Genomic DNA, 23198 nt, shown 5'->3' on the forward strand with positions numbered 1-23198 from the left:
GGTCGGATTCCCTGACTGAAAATATTGATACCCTAGATAGGGACAGTATATTACTGACTATAGAGCATTTGAAGGATGCATTTCTATATATGCGTGATGCACAGAGGGATATTTGCCGACTGGCATCAAGAGTTAGCGCGCTGTCCATTTCTGCAAGAAGAGGTTTATGGACGCGGCAGTGGTCAGGCGATGCGGATTCTAAAAGGCACATGGAAGTATTGCCTTATAAGGGGGAGGAGTTATTTGGGGTAGGTCTATCAGACCTGGTAGCCACGGCAACTGCTGGAAAATCCACATTTTTACCCCAGGTAGCTTCTCAACCTAAGAAGACGCCGTATTATCAGGCGCAGTCCTTTCGGCCCCATAAGGGCAAACGGGCAAAAGGCGCCTCATTTCTGCCCCGTGGCAGAGGGAGAGGGAAAAGGCTGCAACAAACAGCCAGTTCCCAGGAACAAAAGCCCTCTCCCGCCTCCGCAAAGTCCTCAGCATGACGCTGGGGCTTTACAAGCGGACTCAGGCACGGTGGGGGCCCGTCTCAAGAAGTTCAGTGCGCAGTGGGCCCACTCGCAAGTGGACCCCTGGATCCTTCAAGTGGTATCTCAGGGGTACAAATTGGAATTCGAGACGTCTCCCCCTCGCCGTTTTCTAAAGTCTGCTTTACCGACGTCTCCCGCAGACAGGGAGGCAGTATTGGAAGCCATTCACAAGCTGTATTCCCAGCAGGTGATAATCAAGGTACCCCTCCTACAACAGGGAAAGGGGTACTATTCCACACTATTTGTGGTACCGAAGCCGGACGGCTCGGTGAGACCAATTTTAAACCTAAAATCCTTGAACACTTATATACAAAGGTTCAAATTCAAGATGGAGTCACTCAGAGCAGTGATTGCAAACCTGGAAGAAGGGGACTATATGGTGTCTCTGGACATCAAAGATGCTTACCTACATGTCCCAATTTACCCTTCTCACCAAGGGTACCTCAGGTTTGTGGTACAGAACTGTCACTATCAGTTTCAGACGCTGCCGTTTGGATTGTCCACGGCACCCCGGGTCTTTACCAAGGTAATGGCCGAAATGATGATACTCCTTCGAAGGAAGGGCGTTTTAGTTATCCCTTACTTGGACGATCTCCTGATAAGGGCAAGATCCAGGGAACAGTTGGAAGTCGGGGTAGCACTATCTCAGATAGTGCTGCGCCAGCACGGTTGGATTCTCAATATTCCAAAATCGCAGCTGATCCCGACGACACGCCTTCTATTCCTAGGGATGATCCTGGACACAGTCCAGAAAAAGGTGTTTCTCCCGGAGGAGAAAGCCAGGGAGTTATCCGAACCAGTCAGAAATCTCCTAAAACCAGGCCAAGTCTCAGTGCATCAATGCACAAGGGTCCTGGGAAAGATGGTGGCTTCTTACGAAGCAATCCCATTCGGCAGATTCCACGCAAGAACCTTCCAGTGGGATCTGCTAGACAAATGGTCTGGGTCGCATCTTCAGATGCATCAGCGGATAATCTTGTCACCAAGGACAAGGGTGTCTCTCCTGTGGTGGTTGCAGAGTGCTCATCTTCTAGAGGGCCGCAGATTCGGCATTCAGGACTGGGTCCTGGTGACCACGGATGCCAGCCTGAGAGGCTGGGGAGCAGTCACACAGGGAAGAAATTTCCAGGGCTTGTGGTCAAGCCTGGAGACATTACTTCACATAAATATCCTGGAGCTAAGGGCCATCTACAATGCTCTAAGCATAGCAAGACCTCTGCTTCAAGGTCAGCCGGTGCTGATCCAGTCAGACAACATCACGGCAGTCGCCCACGTAAACAGACAGGGCGGCACGAGAAGCAGGAGGGTAATGACAGAAGTTGCAAGGATTCTCCGCTGGGCGGAAAATCATGTGATAGCACTGTCAGCAGTGTTCATTCCGGGAGTGGACAACTGGGAAGCAGACTTCCTCAGCAGACACGACCTCCACCCGGGGGAGTGGGGACTTCACCCAGAAGTCTTCCACATGATTGTGAACCGTTGGGAAAAACCAAAGGTGGACATGATGGCGTCCCGCCTCAACAAAAAACTAGACAGGTATTGCGCCAGGTCAAGGGACCCTCAGGCAATGGCTGTGGACGCTCTGGTAACACCGTGGGTGTACCAGTCAGTGTATGTGTTCCCTCCTCTGCCTCTCATACCCAAGGTACTGAGAACCATAAGAAGGAGAGGAGTAAGGACTATACTCGTGGCTCCGGATTGGCCAAGAAGGACTTGGTACCCGGAACTTCAAGAGATGCTCACAGAGGACCCGTGGCCTCTACCTCTAAGAAAGGACCTGCTCCAGCAGGGACCCTGTCTGTTCCAAGACTTGCTGCGTTTGACGGCATGGCGGTTGAACGCCGGATCCTAAAGGAAAAAGGCATTCCGGATGAAGTCATCCCTACCCTGATCAAAGCCAGGAAGGATGTAACCGTACAGCATTATCACCGTATTTGGCGTAAATATGTTGCGTGGTGCGAGGCCAGGAAGGCCCCTACAGAGGAATTTCAACTGGGTCGTTTCCTACATTTCCTGCAAACAGGACTGTCTATGGGCCTAAAATTAGGGTCCATTAAGGTTTAAATTTCGGCCCTGTCGATTTTCTTCCAGAAAGAACTGGCTTCAGTTCCTGAAGTTCAGACGTTTGTCAAGGGGGTACTGCATATACAGCCTCCTTTTGTGCCTCCAGTGGCACCTTGGGATCTCAATGTAGTTTTGGGGTTCCTAAAATCACATTGGTTTGAACCACTCTCCACTGTAGACTTAAAATATCTCACTTGGAAAGTGGTAATGCTGTTAGCCCTGGCTTCAGCCAGGCGTGTCTCAGAATTGGCGGCTTTATCCTATAAAAGCCCTTACCTAATTTTTCATACGGACAGGGCAGAATTGAGGACTCTTCCTCAATTTCTCCCTAAGGTGGTTTCAGCGTTTCACTTGAACCAGCCTATTGTGGTACCTGCGGCTACTAGGGACTTGGAGGACTCCAAGTTGCTGGACGTAGTCAGGGCCCTGAAAATATGTTTCCAGGACGGCTGGAGTCAGGAAATCTGACTCGCTGTTTATCCTGTATGCACCCAACAAGCTGGGTGCTCCTGCTTCTAAGCAAACTATTGCTCGTTGGATTTGTAGTACAATTCAGCTTGCACATTCTGTGGCAGGCCTACCACAGCCAAAATCTGTAAAAGCCCATTCCACAAGGAAGGTGGGCTCATCTTGGGTGGCTGCCCGAGGGGTCTCGGCTTTACAACTTTGCCGAGCAGCTACTTGGTCAGGGGCAAACACGTTTGCTAAATTCTACAAATTTGATACCCTGGCTGAGGAGGACCTTGAGTTCTCTCATTCGGTGCTGCAGAGTCATCCGCACTCTCCCGCCCGTTTGGGAGCTTTGGTATAATCCCCATGGTCTTTACGGAGTTCCCAGCATCCACTAGGACGTCAGAGAAAATAAGAATTTACTTACCGATAATTCTATTTCTCATAGTCCGTAGTGGATGCTGGGCGCCCATCCCAAGTGCGGATTGTCTGCAATACTTGTACATAGTTATTGTTACAAAAATCGGGTTATTATTGTTGTGAGCCATCTTTTCAGAGGCTCCTCTGTTATCATGCTGTTAACTGGGTTCAGATCACAGGTTGTACGGTGTGATTGGTGTGGCTGGTATGAGTCTTACCCGGGATTCAAAATCCTTCCTTATTGTGTACGCTCGTCCGGGCACAGTATCCTAACTGAGGCTTGGAGGAGGGTCATAGGGGGAGGAGCCAGTGCACACCAGGTAGTCCTAAAGCTTTTACTTTTGTGCCCAGTCTCCTGCGGAGCCACTATTCCCATGGTCCTTACGGAGTTCCCAGCATCCACTACGGACTATGAGAAATAGAATTATCGGTAAGTAAATTCTTTTTTTTCCAGCAGTTCTAACAATTGAGATTGAAATTCCTTAGTGGGGTCACTTTGTAGTTTAATATAGATAGTGGGATCTTCTAGCTGTCTTTTTGCCTCCGCTATATAATCTGTTCTATTCTGGACTACAAGGCCACCCACCTTGTCTGCCTCTTTGATGATTATGGTGGTATCTTTAGTCAATTTAGTTAGAGCTTTTCTTTCCTGTTTACTGAGATAGTATTTATGTTTCTGAGAATGAGAGTCCATACAGAGTTTTTTTTAAGTCTTCCAGTGTGGTTTTGTAAAACATATCCACACTGGAGCCCTTGGCTTTAATTGGGTAAAATTCTGATTTCTGTCTGAAGTGGGTTCTGGATATGTCAAATATTTTCTGTGGAGACTTTGGTGAACTATTGTTGAGTTCTTCCAAAATCTTTAGAGCTATTTCATCTCCTTGATCTAGCATGATGGGCATAGCTACTTCATCGTTCTTTTTCTAGATTAAATTTGGCAAAATGTCTCTTGCGGCATAAAGTCCGTATATACCTGTTTAGTTCCACAAAAAGATTAAATGTTTAGAGAGGATGAGGGGGAGAACTTTAAGCCCCTATTGAGGAGCGAAATTTCTGCACCTGTTAATACTTTTGATGAGTGATTGAATATGGGGGATTTAGATTTATCCCTATTTTTATATCTATTTTGTCTTAGTTTCTTGGGTTCCCCCCCCCCCCCCTCTTCTTCCTCTGAGTCTGAACAACTTCTTCCTCATTTTTGTTTTAATTGATAGGAGGTTCTGTTCTGGAGTGATCTGCGTGGTAGTGGTTCTAAAAAAAACCTCTGATTCTACCTCGTGGGGTCTATGTGGGCAATCAACTATTTTGGGCCTCGCCCCCATATCCTGCTTCTGTGTGGAATCTTTCCACACCTGCCTGAAATTTTGCACGGTACTGCATATTTACACACACTATATGTAGAGAGAGAGGTGGGGTGGATGGAGAGTGCGTTAAGCCCCCGTACACACGGGGAGAGATGTGTGCTGAGCGGTGTGCTAGATTGTGCCTAACTAGCGCCGGCGATAGCGATGCGCGGGGCCGCACATAGCTACTGCTGTGGGGCATACACACGAGATCTGTGCGTAAAATCTAAGTCAGATTGCGTATATTTTAAGAATGGATCTTTCCGTGTGTACCCCCCTTTTAGGGGCACTCACCAGACTTTAAAAGAGCCATCATTCTTTAATCTCTATCAAACATGTTATTATTAACATGGTCCTTATTATGGCCTTTGTCAGTATCCCACAGTAATGTATATGTCATTATTTATTATAGGCAGTGGCTGTGAAATTGATTTTTATTTTATTTTTTCTCCCCATTTGTAATGATTAACTCTTGACTGTTTCACAATGTGTGTATTTTCTGTCACTGGACCTTAGGTTCTCTTTTTTGCATACCTGTAACCCAGCTCTATTCCTTCTAACATCACAAATGGTATATCAGTAACTAGTGCTGCATGGTGGTGTCATTCATTTGAGATCATGACTTGGTGATTTGCTAAATGAAATTATATATTTACACTGATAAGGACGTGACTTTTCAGTGTTTTACTGTGAAAGTAAATATTACACTACAGTCTAGTCTTGTTTTCCTGAAAACTATATATATTTGGGGATTGCATTGTTTGAAAGCATGTTTTTATTTTAAAGGGAATACATTGTTAAATTATGTCCTGGAAATGGAAAACATATTTTAATATATTAATACTGCATATTGTGTGTCCTGAGTCTATATAACACCATTATCTAAATGGGATGCAGTTAAAATACCGCTGTCAGGATCCCGGTGTTCAGGAGACTGATGCCAGATTTCCGACAGCCTGTGAAATACCGCCGGACGGAATCCCGACCTCCGCAGGGTATTCCCACTTGATTGGTGGGTCCACGCCACCAACCCAGTGGGAATATAACCTGTGGCGAGCGTAGTGAGCCACCAGGCCCGGAGCATGGCGAGACCGCGAAGGGACTCGCTGCTGGGGTTCCGACAGACAGGATGCCGCTCTTGGTATACTGACAGCAGCCATCCCGTCTGCCAGGAAAATATACCGATTCCATCCAGATAAAGGCTCACATTATTAAGTTACAATTGTATAATGTCAACATGAATTCAGTGTGATTGCTAGGTCTCCTACACACTGGGTAAGTGTCACCTGTGTTCAGTCAGCGGAGTCTGCAGCTAGAATGCACGTTATGGACCTCATTCCTCTATATGATAAACAAGTCTTCTGTGCTCATTGCCCTTATATGCTGGAAGCGATAAGTACAATACACATCGTCTCCCGGAGGGGGCACACTAGGGATCAGTGATCTGTAAAGTGGGTAATACAGGTCATGTTAACTAGTGTATGTCCTTATTCCACACAATGGGGTCGATTTCAATTCGGCAACAGATGAATAGCGCCGGGAATTAGCTCCCGACGCTATTCAATTCAGCTAAAGTTAAGTCTGCGAATGCCCGTTCTCGCCGACTTAACAGGTAGTTTTGTCGGGAGAACGGGCATTCTCCGACTTAACTACCCGCGGCGATGCTGATTCCCGACAGAATCAGCCTTGCGCCGGCCGCACGGCAGCACTTTTGTCGGTTTTCTTCTCTCACCCCCCCGGGGGTGAGAGAAGAATTCCCGACAATTGCGGGTAACTAGCAGCTGAATTGAATAGCGTCTGGAGCTAATTCCCGGCGCTATTCATCTATTGCCAAATTGAATTGACCCCAATGTTTAGTTATTTGAAATATAATGGGCAGAACTGTAGCTTATGAGAACATTATATAATCTTCTGATTTGTATTTATTTCCCATGTGTATTTTTACTAGAAAAATAAAATCATGTTTTGTAAGTCAGTTAACATTAACTTCATGTTACTAAGAGCCAGGCAATGGGACATGCATCGCTCATCCTACTACTGAATGTGTTGGTTTAGTGAGCCCGACGTATCATCTGTGCATGACACAGCTGTCTCTTCCTGAATGCACAAGCGTATTAATAGACCAGGCTGGCAAAATGTGCTTCTGCAGAGCCAGTATATAATGTTACTGGGTTATACTGGAAGAACACTTTATATTCCATTTATGCCTCTTGTAACAGCATTAACTGCCAGTCTAGAATCACGGTTCTTAATTATCAGTGCCGTCTTGTCTATCCCCATGCATGTTGTTGTTACTGTAACATTGGACAGTTGCAGTATTATCAGAATTTAATTATAATATTTTATATGGCACCACAGGAGTTCCATAAGGCTCTTCATAGTGGATGGAACATACAGCAAAATTGCATAGTACATTTCATAGCTTTACAAACATGCATAATTAAGACAGAGGGTCCCTGCTCGCCTGTCAATTGAAATTGGCCTCTCTTCCTTTTGGGATAATTTGTCACCTTAGAGAAAATTTACTAAGAAAACCTGCTTCTTCTCACCAGGTATTACCCGTCAGTTTAAAGTTGCACTGATATTAACAGCAACACACTGCGTACCTAATACATTTTAGTCCCTTATCTAAATGGATTATTCGGTTCATAATCTGTGGTTGCTTTTATTGCATTATTTGTTACATCTTGATTCCTTAACAATAAAATAATCTGTTTGTAATATGTCTGGCCATTTTAGGGATATATTCAATAACTGTCGGAAGCTGCTGACTTGTCCGAAAGACGGCAGCTTGGTCGGTAGGAGTCCCGACCTATTCATTATGGCCCCGTTTTTTCCGACAAGTTGGGAAACCCGATTTGTCGGAATGCACGCTGATCGGCGGCTTCAGCCACCGATCAGCATGCATTGTCAGAATTGGGGCCAAACCCGACAGGTTTTAGCCCCGTCTCTGACATTCTCAATCCGACTTTAAAGAAAGTCGGATTGAGATGAGGGAGCTGAGGGGAGGGGGGGGGGAGCAGCATGAACCCAGCGGCAGCGTCCACCCGGCTCCACTAGAGAGGTCCTGGCCGTAGCAGGAGGATGGGGCACCGCCACTGCTGACGGCAGCGTTCACCCGGCTCCAGCAAGCGGGACCTCCAGCAAGCGAGGTCCCGCTTGCTGGAGCCGGGTTGACGCTGCCGGCAGCCTCCAGTTACACCGCTGCAGCTCCTGTTCACCCAGTCTCCTTCTCTCCTCCTGCTCTCCTCTGCTGCTCCCCTCACCACCGCAGGCAGTCTCTCCGACAGTCAGATTTGGCCGCTCTTTGACTAGGGGTTGTCGGGTCCATTCCAATAACTGCATGTTGAAATGGACCCGACTCTTGTTGAATATATGCCTTAACCTGCGTTTGGGGATGTATAATTACACAATGTAGACAAGTGCTAGGAACCCCCGCCCTCCACACAAGTGAAATGGTGTGCTCCTGCAGCAAACTTTTTCGTGAAGGTATAAAACTGGTAGAGGGACACTGAGTAGATCAGGGCTTAACATTTTTTTCTAAAATCTAGGAGCTAGGATGGAAGTGTAGGAGCCAAGCCAATGTCCCCCCCCCAAAAAAAAAAAAACACCCAACCCCAAATATTAAAATAATAATTACAATCGCCCTTCCGCCCACCCAAACCACCCCCACCCGAAGCCACATTACTGGGCAGCTTCCCCCCACCACCCTGACAAACCAGCCCCCACACAACTACAGGGGTACTCCCAGGCAAACTAGCCCTTCGTGGCCACATTGCTGTACAGCTGCTCCCGGACAAACAACAACCCCCCGTTTCTCTGACGTCCTAAGTGGATGCTGGGACTCCGTAAGGACCATGGGGATTAGCGGCTCCGCAGGAGACTGGGCACAACTAAAGAAAGCTTTATGACTACCTGGTGTGCACTGGCTCCTCCCACTAAGACCCTCCTTCAGACCTCAGTTAGATTCTTGTGCCCGGCTGAGCTGGATGCACACTAGGGGCTCTCCTGAGCTCCTAGAAAGAAAGTATATTTAGGTTTTTTATTTTACAGTGAGATCTGCTGGCAACAGACTCACTGCAGCGAGGGACTAAGGGGAGAAGAAGCGAACCTACCTAACAGGTGGTAGTTTGGGCTTCTTAGGCTACTGGACACCATTAGCTCCAGAGGGATCGACCGCAGGACCCGACCTTGGTGTTCGTTCCCGGAGCAGCGCCGCCGTCCCCCTTACAGAGCCAGAAGCATGAAGAGTCCGGAAAATCGGCGGCAGAAGACTTCGGTCTTCACCAAGGTAGCGCACAGCACTGCAGCTGTGCGCCATTGCTCCTCATGTACACCTCACACTCCGGTCACTGATGGGTGCAGGGCGCTGGGGGGGGGGTGGCACCCTGAGGGCAATATAAGACACCTTGGCTGGCAAATCATCACAATATATAGTCCCAGGGCTATATATGTGATAAATTACCCCTGCCAGAATCCATAAAAAAGCGGGAGAAAAGTCCGCCGAAAAAGGGGCGGGGCTTCTCCCTCAGCACACTGGCGCCATTTTTTCTTCACAGTGCAGCTGGAAGACAGCTCCCCAGGCTCTCCCCTGTAGTTTTCAGGCTCAAAGGGTTAAAAAAGAGAGGGGGGGCACTAAATGTAGGCGCAATATATGTATACAAGCAGCTATTGGGGGAAAAATCACTCAGTTATAGTGTTAATCCCTGCATTATATAGCGCTCTGGTGTGTGCTGGCATACTCTCTCTCTGTCTCCCCAAAGGACTTTGTGGGGTCCTGTCCTCAGTCAGAGCATTCCCTGTGTGTGTGTGTGTGGTGTGTCGGTACGGCTGTGTCGACATGTTGGATGAGGAAGGTTACGTGGAGGCGGAGCAGAGGCCGATAAATGGATGTCGCCCCCTGTGGGGCTGACACCAGAGTGGATGGATAGGTGGAAGGTATTAACCGACAATGTCAACTCCTTACATAAAAGGCTGGATGACGTAGCAGCTGTGGGACAGCCGGCTTCTCAGCCCGCGCCTGCCCAGGCGTCTCAAAGGCCATCAGGGCTCAAAAAACGCCCGTTACCTCAGATGGCAGACCCCGTTACCTCAGATGGCAGACACAGATGTCGACACGGAGTCTGACTCCAGTGTCGACGAGGTTGAGACATATACACAATCCACTAGGAACATCCGTTACATGATCTCGGCAATGAAAAATGTGTTACGCATTTCTGACATGAACCCAAGTACCACATAAAAGGGGCTTTATTTTTGGGGAGAATAAGCAGCCAGTGTTTTGTTCCCCCATCAGATGAATGAATGAAGTGTGTAAAGAAGCGTGGGTTCCCCCGATAAGAAACTGGTAATTTCTAAAAATTACTGATGGCGTACCCTTTCCCGCCAGAGGATAGGTCACGTTGGGAGATATCCCTTAGGGTGGATAAGGCGCTCACACGTTTGTCAAAAAAGGTGGCACTGCCGTCTTAGGATACGGCCACCTTGAAGGAGCCTGCTGATAAAAAGCAGGAGGCTATCCTGAAGTCTGTATATACACACTCAGGTTATATACTGAGACCTGCAATTGCCTCAGCATAAATAGCGCTGCTGCAGCGTGGTCTGATACCCTGTCAGATAATATTAATACTCTAAGACAGGGATAATATTTTGCTAACATAGAGCATATTAAAGACGTCGTCTTATATATAAAGGATGCACAGAGGGATATTTGCCGGCTGGCATCCAGAATTCATGCAATGTCCATTCTGCCAGGAGGGTATTAGAAACCCGGCAGTGGACAGGTGATGCTGCCTGTAAAAGGCACATGGAGATTCTGCCTTATAAGGGTGAGGAATTGTTTGGGGATGGTCTCTGGGACCTCGTATCCACAGCAACAGCTGGGAAGAAAATTTTTTTACCTCAGGTTTCCTCACAGCCTAAGAAAGCACCGTATTTTCAGGTACAGTCCTTTCGGCTTCAGAAAAGCAAGCGGGTCAAAGGCGCTTCCTTTCTGCACAGAGACAAGGGAAGAAGGAAAAAGCTGCACCAGCAGCCAGTTCCCAGGATCAAAAATCTTCCCCCGCTTCCTCTGAGTCCACTGCATGACGCTGGGGCTCCACAGGTGGAGACAGGTGCGGTAGGGGCGCGTCTCGGGAACTTCAGGGACCAGTGGGATTGCCCACAGGTGGATCCCTAGGTTCTGCAAATGGTATCACAGGGATACAGGCTGGAGTTCGAGGCGACTCCCCCTCGCCGTTACCTCACATCAGCCTTGCCTGCTGCCCTCGGAGAAAGGTAGTACTGGCGGCAATTCACAAGCTGTACTTCCAGCAGGTGAAATCAAGGTACCCCTCCTTCAACAAGGCCGAGGTTACTATTCCAAAATGTTGTGGTACCGAAACCAGACTGTTCGGTGAGACACATTCTAAAATTGAAAGCCTTGAACACTTTTATATACGAAGGTTCAAGTTCAAAATGGAATCGCTCAGGGCGGTTATTGCAAGCCTGGAGAATTTCGTGGTATCACTGGACATCAAGGATGCTTACCTGCATGTCCCTATTTACCCTCTTCACCAGGAGTACCTCAAAATTGTGGTACAGGATTGTCATTACCAATTCCAAACGTTGCCGTTGGTCTGTCCCCGGCACCGAGGTATTTACCAAGGTAATGGCTGAAATAATTATCCCGTACTTGGACGATCTCCTTATAAAGGCGAGGTCCAGGGAGCAGTTGTTCGTCGGAGTAGCACTATCTCGGGAAGTGCTACAACAGCACGGCTGGATTCTGAATATTCCAAAGTCGCAGCTGGTTCCTACGACGCGTCTACTGTTCCTGGGTATGGTTCTGGACACAGAACAGGATAAAAAGGGTTTCTCCCGGAGGAGAAGTCCAAGGAGTTGTCGTCTCTAGACAGAGACCTCCTAATACGTATACAGGTGTCGGTGCATCAATGCACGCGAGCCCTGGGAAAGATGGTAGCTTCTTACGAAGAAATTCCATTCGCCAGGTCCCATGCAAGGATTTTCCAGTGGGATCTGTTGGACAAGTGGTCCGGGTCGCATCTTCAGATGCATCGGCGGATAACCCTGTCTCCAAGGGCCAGGGTGTCGCTGTTGTGGTGGCTGCAGAGTGCTCATCTTCTAGGGGGCCGCAGATTCGGCATACAGGACTGGGTCCTGGTGACCACTGATGCCAGCCTTCGAGGCTGGGGGGGGGCAGTCACACAGGGAAGAAACTTCCACGGCTATGGAAAAGTCAGGAGACTTCCCTACACATAAATATTCTAGTACTAAGGGCCATTTACAATGCCCTAAGTCAGGCTAGACCCCTGCTTCAACACCGGCCGGTGCTGATCCAGTCAGACAACATCACGGCGGTCGCTCATGTAAACCGACAGGGCGGCACAAGAAGCAGGATGGCGATGGCAGAAGCCACAAGGATTCTCCGATGGGCAGAAAATCATGTGTTAGCACTGTCAGCAGTGTTCATTCCCGGAGTGGACAACTGAGAAGCAGACTTTCTCAGAAGACACGACCTCCACCCGGGAGAGTGGGGACTTCATCCAGAAGTCTTCCAAATGATTGTACACCGTTGGGAAAGGCCACAGGTGGACATGATGGCGTCCCGCCTCAACTAAAAGTTACAAAGATATTGCGCCAGGTCAAGGACCCTCAGGCGATAGCTGTGGACGCTCTGGTAACACCGTGGGTGTACCAGTCGGTGTATGTGTTCCCTTCTCTGCCTCTCTTACCCAGGGTAATGAGAATAATAAGGAGAGGAGTAAGAACTATACTCATTGTTCCGGGTTGGCCAAGAAGAGCTTTGTAACCAGAACTCCAAGAAATGATCTCAGAGGACCCATGGCCTCTGCCGCTCAGACAGGACCTGCTGCAGCATGGGGCCTGTCTGTTCCAAGACGTACCGCGGCTGCGTTTGACTGCATGGCGGTTGAACGCCGGATCCTGAAGGAAAAGGGAATTCCGGAGGAAGTTATCCCTACGCTATTTAAAGCTAGGAAAGAAGTAAACGCAAACCATTATCACCGCATATGGCGGAAATATGTTGCGTACGGTGAGGCCAGGAAGGCCCCAAAGGAGAAATTTCAGCTAGGTCGATTTCTGCACTTCCTACAGTCAGAGGTGACTATGGGCCTAAAATTGGGTTCCATTAAGGTCCAGATTTCGGCTCTATCGATTTTCTTCCAAAATTGAACTGGCTTCACTGCCTGAAGAAGGGAGTGCTGCATAGTCAGCCCCCGTTTGTGCCTCCAGTGGCACCGTGGGATCTCAACGTGGTGTTGGATTTCCTGAAGTCGCATTGGGTTGAGCCACTTAAATCCGTGGAGCTATAATACCTCACGTGGAATGTGGTCATTCTGTGGGCCTTGGCGTCGGCCAGGCGTGTATCAGAATTGGCGGCTTTGTCATACAAAAGCCCTTATCTGTATTTATATGGATAAGGCGGAATTGAGGACTCGTTCCCAATTCCTTCCTAAGGTGGTATCAGTTTTTTATGTGAACCAACCTATTGTGGTGCCTGCGGCTACTTGGGACTTGGAGGATTCCAAGTTACTGGACGTAGTCAGGGCCCTGAAAAGTTTGTTTCCAGGACAGCTTGAGTCAGGAAAACTGACTCGCTATTTCTCCTGTATGCACCCAACAAGCTGGGTGCTCCTGCTTCTAAGCAGACGATTGCTCGCTGGATCTGTAGCACGATTCAACTTGCACATTCTGCGGCTGGACTGCCGCACCCTAAATCTGTAAAAGCCCATTCCACGAGGAAAGTGGGCTCTTCTTGGGCGGCTGCCCGAGGGGTCTCGGCTTTACAACTTTGCCGAGCTGTTACTTGGTCGGGTTAAAACATTTTTGTAAGAGTCTACAAGTTTGATACCCTGGCTGAGGAGGACCTAGAGTTTGCTCATTCGGTGCTGCAGAGTCATCCGCACTCTCCCGCCCGTTTGGGAGCTTTGGTATAATCCCCATGGTCCTTACGGAGTCCCAGCATCCACTTAGGACGTCAGAGAAAATAAGTAAAATAAGATTTTATTCACCGGTAAATCTATTTCTCGTAGTCCGTAGTGGATGCTGGGCGCCCATCCCAAGTGCGGATTGTCTGCAATACTTGTTTATAGTTATTGCCTAACTAAAGGGTTATTGTTGAGCCATCTGTTGAGAGGCTCAGTTATATTTCATACTGGTAACTGGGTATAGTATCACGATTGGTGTGGCTGGTATGAGTCTTACCCGGGATTCAAAATCCTTCCTTATTGTGTCAGCTCTTCCGGGCACAGTATCCTAACTGAGGTCTGGAGGAGGGTCTTAGTGGGAGGAGCCAGTGCACACCAGGTAGTCCTAAAGCTTTCTTTAGTTGTGCCCAGTCTCCTGCGGAGCCGCTAATCCCCATGGTCCTTACGGAGTCCCAGCATCCACTACGGACTACGAGAAGTAGATTTACCGGTGAGTAAAATCTTATTTTCCCCGCCCCCCCCCCCCCCCATGGCCAGTTTAATAACTGCTAAACCCCCCCAAGCAACCAACCCACATGGCCACACAAATAACCCCTCCGCAGTCGCCCACCCCTACCCCGTGGCCACATCACTTCCCTATCCAAAGCTGCACTCCCTGGAGTATGGAGACTGGTCAGTGCAGGCTGGGATGGACTGGTACGGCAGTCAGCACAGGCTGGGACTGGACGGGCGCTCCTGTGCATGAAATACAGGCATGCTCACAATTCTACCCTGGGGCTGACGAGGACCTGCTAAATCCCCCCCCCCCCCCCCATCCCCGAACCCATCCACTGCACAGTCTGGTAGCCAGGAATCAAAATCTAGGAGCCATGGTGACCTGTCCCCTGGGATTTGACAAGCCCTGGCTTAGATAATTTGCTACTGAAATGGTTGTTGGAAGGAGCTAACAGAGTTACAAATGGGATCATCGTAGGCTGCGCAATGTCATGTTTCCTGGACAGCACTGGACTGGTATACTGAAAAGTTGGTAACCCGAATGGACTGGCCAGCTCATAGTTCAGATCTTAACCCCACTGAGAACCTCTGGGACGAAATGGCGCGCAACAGGTGTGTTCTAGACAGACTCAACCTTCAGTGTCGCAGTTGGTCACTGTACCCGAGGTGGAATGGCAAAACATATACCGCCTGCTGTTGTCCAGGAACTTGTGGACACTCTGCGAAGAAGTGTGTCTGCAGTAATCCCTGCACGTGGTGGATCTACAAAGTACTGACGTCAATAAAATCTTGCAGATCTATTTGCCATCAGTGCCCAATCACTTTTGTCTACATAGTGTATATCTCCTGGTATTTTAATTCAATTTATGCATGGCATACTATGTTCTAAGTATTTTTTTGCCTTAAATAAATCCATCCTCCTGGGCTGATTCATGATTAAATAGAAATGTTCTTTGAATAAAAGTGATTTTACAGTATTTTGTTAGCAGAAGACCGACCACTTCATTGATGCACAACACAAGCAATATCAGATGTGCATTACAAAACTAAAAATAGACTTAATGGTCGGTATTCAATTGATATATCGCGCCTGATTTCCTGTCTAAAGTGATGGGAGATCGCGGGGGGATATTCAGTTGACCCCCGTTATCGTGCCCATAGAAGTCTGGTTTAGCCGTGTAAAGTGGCTAAACCCGACTAAAGTAATGGACCGGATTGTGAAAAGTCCGGTTTGGATGCCCAAACTGGTCACTTTTTGCGCATTTTAGCTCGCCACTACCGGGGATAGCGAGCGGAAATGATGCCCGTCTGCAAAAACAACTGAATAGCTGCCTGCCGGCAGGCACGGGTGTAGGCTGATAATAGATATTATTAATGAGAAATATGTATTTGTGTAACTACGTTAAGTAATGGTCACATGGTAGCACTTCAATCTCAAAAAAGACCAGTTAAAAAAAAAAATATCTCAAATATACAGTTTTTGTAAATCAAATACAAGGCAGTGATTCAGGTTTGTATTGTGCATTCATTGTGTAAAGCCATTATGTTGACCCGACAGGCCGACATATCGGGTATTGGATATACATCAGAAAGATATATGAAGGACAGAGCGACATATCATTCCGACCTTCATTTACACAGAACTAGTTCTCTAGCATTATCGCCCGGTTGTGCAGCAGGGGTGATGTCGCTGGCAACCGCGGACACCCGCATATTGGGCATACACACTGAGCTGTACGCCGGATATGGACGGAAACGACATCGCTCCAGTGTGTACCCGGCTTAAAGAACTGGATTGCTGCCGTGTGTGACCAGTGTTCAGCTCTTATCAATTACTTGCTTTTTCTGGGTTTAAATTGCATCATTTGAGTAACGTTGTGTGACCTGCCAATGTGTACCCGATATTCTTGTACTCCTAATCGCTGTAATTCTCATTCTGTGGGTGGAAGTTGTATTAAATGTGGCTGCTGTCACTCTGTAACATGTATTGGTTCTACCTAATGCCATGTGAATAACGTGTTCCACTCACTTGTCTTTCAGGGTTCTTTGACCTATCCTAAACGGTGCTGGCATGTCACATGTGATATGACAAAAATAAGTCAATGGGTGACCACAATGGCTTCAGAGACTCCAGGATCTACAGTGTCATTGGTTGGACAAGGGTCATTTTTAGATAAACCTTCACTCCACATGGTGGGGTACATGGGAAAAGTCAGTGAAACCTGTTTTGTTCTGTTTTTTTTTTTTTTCTCTAAATTTTTATATCTGCGCATACATTTATAATGTCCTGTATCTGGGATGTTTTGGTTGTGTTTTTTTTTTTTTTTTTTTTTTTTCTCCACGGAAATCTTTTTTTAAAAAGGCGAAAGATGGTCTGGAATGTAAACACGACATTCCATGACTTTGGTGCAAGCTCATTGTGATTATGATATCTGTTTCTTATCAGCAGTTTGATTCATTTGATTTTTTAAAACTAATAATTTGTTCTTTATGCATCTAAGATATATGATCATCATATTTACTAATTGTTTACTTTTTCCAGCCATCACTAAAATTTTAGGCCGCTATAACGACCTACTCAATATCTAGAGGTGCCTTGGCTAGTATATACGACTACATGGCTATAGACCAGTTAGTGTAGACTTGAGTACTGTATAATTAGACTGTACCTTCATCTGAGATTTGCTTCCAAGTAAAAATCGCTGCATATAGAGAAGTGCATGTCAGTTGGTTGCACTTTTTCCTTATTACTTACGTTAAAGTTAATTGTTTGTCTTCCTCTTGTGCAGTGAATGTGTATTGCAGAGAAGTCATACACAAATGCAGATCTTACTTTTTGCGCTCATGGATAAAATCACAAAATGCTACCAACTTGCAATCTTTAGCTCATTATGAGGTCTTACGGGAGTTTTACCCGTGACAATGCATGTAGAGGCTCATTTCGCTTATTTAGTAGTACATGTACTGTTTCTCGGCAGTCTACGTTTTGGTGATGGCTGGGGCACAATATATAGATTGTCCTAAGGCAACACTGAGTGATTATGTGTTGGCCCAGAGTAAACTACGTTTGTCTATCTGTTCTGTGTAACATACTTTCCGTGTAATTTTTTGTACAGTATTTAAAGATAAAAAAAAAAATGCAATCCAAGAAAACCTATAACACCATAAATAAAGTATTGAAACGTGGAGTATGTCACCCTAGGCGCTGTAGCTGCTGGACTAGATACCACTCAGAAAAGTTTCACCCTACTTCACAATTTACCAACAGATGCACACAAAGAGTGGATGCAAACAAGTCGCAAGCGCTATTAATGGATGATACTTTCCTCTTGTGGGGTAGAAGCCCCGTGCAGACAGGATATGGATATTTCTCCTCTATGTTGGATATTGAATAAGTTCACCAAAGCTCAATGAAAACAAAACAAAAAAATACATCATTTGTGTAGTATGTCCGCAACACAGATTAATTAACATGAGTCCCACCTCAATGAATAGTTGATTGAATGATGTAAATTAGGCAATCCTAGATGGCGTACCGTACTCGGTAGAAGTGATGGATAAGCGTGTAAAGGTATCCTTGTATGCAACCCACCCGTGGATGGATATATCTCAGTATAAAGGTTGTCAGGTCCCCAAATAGTGTAATTACGGGTTTATGGCTATGCGTACCCAAACTCACACTTTCAGCGTAGATATATGTATATAAAGGTATCTTTCATTTCCCTTATATTGAAATCAGCTGATGATAGTTAATCGGTAAGGATGTGCGTACCCCACTTACACTGATAAAGACTGCTACTTTCACATCAAGGTTTCTTTGTACCAGAAACAGGAGAAAAAAACCAATACAGAATTCCATGTCTGTAGAAAAGGGGGTTACAATTTATTAAAAGTACACAAAGATTAAAAAAAAAACAAATTTTCTACAAAGTGTGCTAAATAGGATTTGCTGCTCTTCCAGCGTTAAAGGTTTACAAACGTCTTGTTGCTTAAAATTCGTTCTATATCATTTGGGTTAGAAAACTGATGTTTATTTGGTAAGCTTTATATCAACGTCCGTTAACATCTGAGTGTTATTATCCGTTCTAGAACACTAATGCCTTTAAAACTCCTCCTGATGGATGTTGCCCAGTGTGCAAGTCCAAGGGCCAGTCGCAAGCTCTGCAGACATACCGCATCAATTTTACGGAGTCAATATTCCTCTGCTCTAATCAACAGGTAAGGTTCTATTCAATTTCAAGTATGGTTCAAATCATTTTTAAAAAGAGAATTAGGATTAACCCTTATTCTGTGTTATTTCTACGGTTTCTCTAACGTCCTAGATGATGCTGGGGATTCCGTAAGGACCATGGGGAGAGACGGGCTCCGCAGGAGACATGGGCACTTTAAGAAAGAATTTAGTTCCTGGTGTGCACTGGCTCCTCCCTCTCTGCCCCTCCTCCAGACCTCAGTTTGATTCTATGCCCAGAGGAGCTAGGTGCTTTTCAGTGAGCTCTCCTGAGTTTGCTAATAGAAAGTTTTTTGTTAGGTTTTTTATTTTCAGGGAGCTCTGCTGGCAACAGACTCCCTGCATCGTGGGACTGAGGGGAGAGAAGCAGCCCTATTCTCTGAAGCTAGGTCCTGCTTCTTAGGCTACTGGACACCATTAGCTCCAGAGGGATCGGTACGCAGGATCTCACCCTCGCCGTCCGTCCCAGAGCCGCGCCGCCGTCCCCCTCGCAGAGCCGGAAGACTGAAGCCGGGTGAGTATGAGAAGCAAGAAGACTTCACAGGCGGCAGAAGACTTTGTGATCTTCACTGGAGGTAACGCACAGCACTGCAGCTGTGCGCCATTGCTCCACACACCTACACATACTCCGGTCACTGTTAGGGTGCAGGGCGCAGGGGGGGGGGGCGCCCTGGGCAGCATTTGGGACCTCATTCTGGCAAATGAACACATATATACAGCTGGTCACTGTATATATGTAGGAGCCCCCGCCAAAGAAATAAAATTTAAGCGGGACAGAAGCCCGCCGCCGAGGGGGCGGGGCTTCTCCCTCAGCACTCACCAGCGCCATTTTTTCTCCACAGCACGCTGAGAGGAAGCTCCCCAGGCTCTCCCCTGCTGATACACGGTAGAAGAGGGTTGAAAAGAGAGGGGGGGGGCACATAATTAGGCGCAAAAAAGTATATAAACAGCAGCTACTGGGTTAACATTAAGTTACTGTGTTATTCCTGGGTTATATAGCGCTGGGGTGTGTGCTGGCATACTCTCTCTCTGTCTCTCCAAAGGGCCTCGTGGGGGAACTGTCTTCAGAAAGGATATTCCCTGTGTGTGCGGTGTGTTGGTACGCTTGTGTCGACATGTCTGATGTGGAAGGCTATGTGGGGAGAGGAGCGGGAGCAAATGAATGTGGTGTCTCCGCCGACGGCGCCGGCACCTGATTGGATGGATATGTGGAAGGTTTTAAATGATAATGTAAATTCCTTGCATAAAAGATTAGACAAGGCTGATGCATTGGGACAGGCAGGGTCTCAACCCGTGCCTGATCCTATGTCGCAAGGACCGTCTGGGTCTCATAAGCGCCCACTATCCCAAATTGTTGACACAGATACAGACATGGATTCTGACTCCAGTGTCTATTACGATGATGCAAAGTTACAGCCAAAGTTGGCTAAATCACTCCGATATATGATTATAGCAATTAAGGAGGTTTTGCACATCACAGAGGAAACCCCTGTCCCTGACACAAGGGTTTATATGTATAAGGGAAAGAAACCTGAGGTAACTTTTCCCCTCTCACACAAACTGAATGAGTTATGTGAAAAAGCTTGGGAATCTCCAGATGAAAAACTGCAGATTTCCAAACGGATTCTTATGGCGTATCCTTTCCCGCCAACGGACAGGTTACGTTGGGAATCCTCCCCTAGGGTGGACAAAGCTTTAACACGCTTATCCAAAAAGGTAGCCCTGCCGTCCCATGATACGGCTACCCTCAAGGATGCTGCTGATCGCAAACAGGAGGGTACCCTGAAGTCCATTTATACACATTCAGGTACCTTGCTCAGACCGGCAATTGCGTCGGCCTGGGTCTGTAGTGCAGTAGCGGCATGGACTGATACCTTATCAGAGGAGTTTGATACCCTAGATAGGGATACTGTTTTATTGACCCTGGGGCATATTAAAGACGCTGTCCTTTATATGAGAGATGCTCAAAAAGACATTAGTCTGCTGGGTTCTAGAATAAACGCTATGTCGATTTCTGCCAGAAGGGTCCTGTGGACTCTGCAATGGACAGGTGATACCGACTAAAAACGACATATGGAGGTTTTACCTTACAGGGGTGAGGAATTGTTCGGTGAAGGTCTCTCGGACCTGGTCTCCACAGCTACGGCTGGAAAGTCAAATTTTTTGCCTTATGTTCCCTCACCGCCTAAGAGAGCACCGCATTATCAAATGCAGTCCTTTCGTTCACAAAGAAACAAGAAAGTCCGAGGTGCGTCCTTTCTTGCCAGAGGGAGGGGCAGAGGAAAGAAGCTGCACAATACAGCTAGTTCCCAGGAACAGAAGTCCTCCCCGGCCTCTGCAAAATCCACCGCATGACGCTGGGGCTCCACTGGCGGAGTCGGGGCCAGTGGGGGCGCGTCTTCGGAATTTCAGCCACATGTGGGTTCACTCCCAGGTGGATCCCTGGGCAATAGAAATTGTGTATCAGGGTTACAAGCTGGAATTCGAAGAGGTGCCTCCTCGCCGGTTTTTCAAATCGGCCCTACCGTCTTCCCCCCCCTAGAGAGGGAGATAGTGTTAAATGCAATACAAAAATTGTATCTTCAGCAGGTGGTGGTCGAGGTTCCCCTCCTTCAACAGAGAAGGGGTTATTATTCGACCATGTTTGTGGTTCCGAAACCGGACGGTTCGGTCAGACCCATATTGAATTCAAAATCTCTGAACCTATACTTCAAGAGGTTCAAGTTCAAGATGGAATCGCTAAGAGCGGTCATCGCCAGCCTGGAAGGGGGGGATTTTATGGTGTCACTGGACATAAAGGATGCGTACCTTCATGTCCCCATTTATCCACCTCATCAGGCGTACCTAAGATTTGCGGTACAGGACTGTCAATACCAATTTCAGACGTTGCCGTTTGGTCTCAACGGCTCCGAGGATTTTCACCAAGGTAATGGCGGAAATGATAGTGCTCCTGCGCAAGCAGGGTGTCACAATTATCCCGTACTTGGACGATCTCATAAAAGCGAGATCAAGAGAGCAGTTGCTGAACAGTGTATCTCTTTCACTGAAAGTGTTACAACAACACGGCTGGATTCTCAATATCCCAAAGTCGCAGTTGGTTCCTACGACTCGTCTGCCTTTCTTGGGCATGATTCTGGACACGACCCAGAAAAGGGTTTATCTTCCGATAGAAAAAGCCCATGAACTTATGACTCTGGTCAGGAACCTTTTGAAATCAAGACAGGTGTCCGTGCATCATTGCACTCGAGTCCTGGGAAAGATGGTGGCCTCATACGAGGCCATTCCCTTTGGCAGTTTCCATGCGAGGACTTTCCAATGGGATCTGTTGGACAAGTGGTCCGGATCACATCTACAGATGCATCGGTTGATCACCCTGTCCCCCAGGGCCAGGGTGTCACTCCTGTGGTGGCTGCAGAGTGCTCACCTTTTTGAGGGCCGCAGATTCGGCATTCAGGATTGGATCCTGGTGACCACGGACGCAAGCCTCCGAGGTTGGGGAGCAGTCACACAGGGAAGAAATTTCCAGGGTCTTTGGTCAAGTCAAGAGACTTGTCTGCACATCAACATCCTGGAACTAAGGGCCATATACAACGCCCTACGTCAAGCGGAGGCCTTACTTCGCGACCAACCAGTTCTGATCCAGTCAGACAACATCACCGCAGTGGCTCATGTAAACCGCCAAGGCGGCACAAGGAGCAGAGCGGCAATGGCGGAAGCTACCAGGATTCTTCGCTGGGCGGAAAATCATGTAAGCGCACTGTCAGCAGTGTTCATTCCGGGAGTGGACAACTGGGAAGCAGACTTCCTCAGCAGACACGACCTACACCCGGGAGAGTGGGGACTTCATCCAGAAGTCTTCGCACAGATTGTGAGTCGGTGGGAACTGCCACAGATAGACATGATGGCGTCCCGCCTCAACAAAAAGCTACAGAGGTATTGCGCCAGGTCCAGAGACCCTCAGACAGTAGCGGTAGACGCCCTTGTGACACCGTGGGTGTTCCGGTCCGTCTATGTATTTCCTCCTCTTCCTCTCATACCCAAGGTGTTGAGAATAGTAAGAAGAAAAGGAGTGAGAACAATCCTCGTTGTTCCAGATTGGCCACGACGGACCTGGTATCCAGATCTGCAGGAAATTCTCACAGAAGATCCGTGGCCTCTTCCTCTAAGGCAGGACCTGTTGCAACAGGGACCCTGTCTGTTCCAAGACTTAACGCGGCTGCGTTTGACGGCATGGCGGTTGAACGCCGGATCCTAGCGGAAAAAGGTATTCCGGTTGAGGTTATCCCTACGCTGATAAAGGCTAGGAAGGAAGTAACAGCAAAACATCATCACCGCATATGGCGAAGATATGTTTCTTGGTGTGAGGCCAGGAATGCTCCTACGGAAGAATTCCATCTGGGTTGTTTCCTTCACTTCCTACAAACTGGAGTGGATTTGGGCCTTAAATTAGGCTCCATTAAGGTCCAGATTTCGGCCCTATCCATTTTCTTTCAAAAAGAATTGGCTTCTCTCCCAGAAGTTCAGACTTTTGTTAAGGGAGTACTGCATATTCAACCTCCGTTTGTGCCTCCGGTGGCGCCTTGGGACCTTAATGTGGTCTTGGATTTCCTAAAGTCACACTGGTTTGAACCACTGAAAACGGTGGAGTTGAAATATCTCACTTGGAAGGTGGTCATGTTATTAACCCTGGCTTCGGCTAGGCGAGTGTCGGAAT

At 47.5% G+C, this 23198-nt stretch overlaps 1 protein-coding gene across 2 annotated transcripts in view; it reads left to right on the forward strand.

The window, feature by feature from the left end:
• Positions 1 to 23198, forward strand: part of USPL1 (ubiquitin specific peptidase like 1) — a 112380-nt gene that overhangs the window by 10489 nt on the left and 78693 nt on the right. The window contains exons 2-3 of one of the 2 annotated variants that reach the window (XM_063951751.1): positions 16297 to 16467; positions 18346 to 18474. In XM_063951751.1, coding sequence (XP_063807821.1) covers positions 16297 to 16467; positions 18346 to 18474 — 300 coding nt within the window. The remainder of the gene's footprint in view (positions 1 to 16296; positions 16468 to 18345; positions 18475 to 23198) is intronic. The other variant, XM_063951752.1, reaches the window with a different exon arrangement.

Source organism: Pseudophryne corroboree, chromosome 2, assembly GCF_028390025.1.
Source record: "Pseudophryne corroboree isolate aPseCor3 chromosome 2, aPseCor3.hap2, whole genome shotgun sequence".
Taxonomy (NCBI): Eukaryota; Metazoa; Chordata; class Amphibia; order Anura; family Myobatrachidae; genus Pseudophryne; species Pseudophryne corroboree.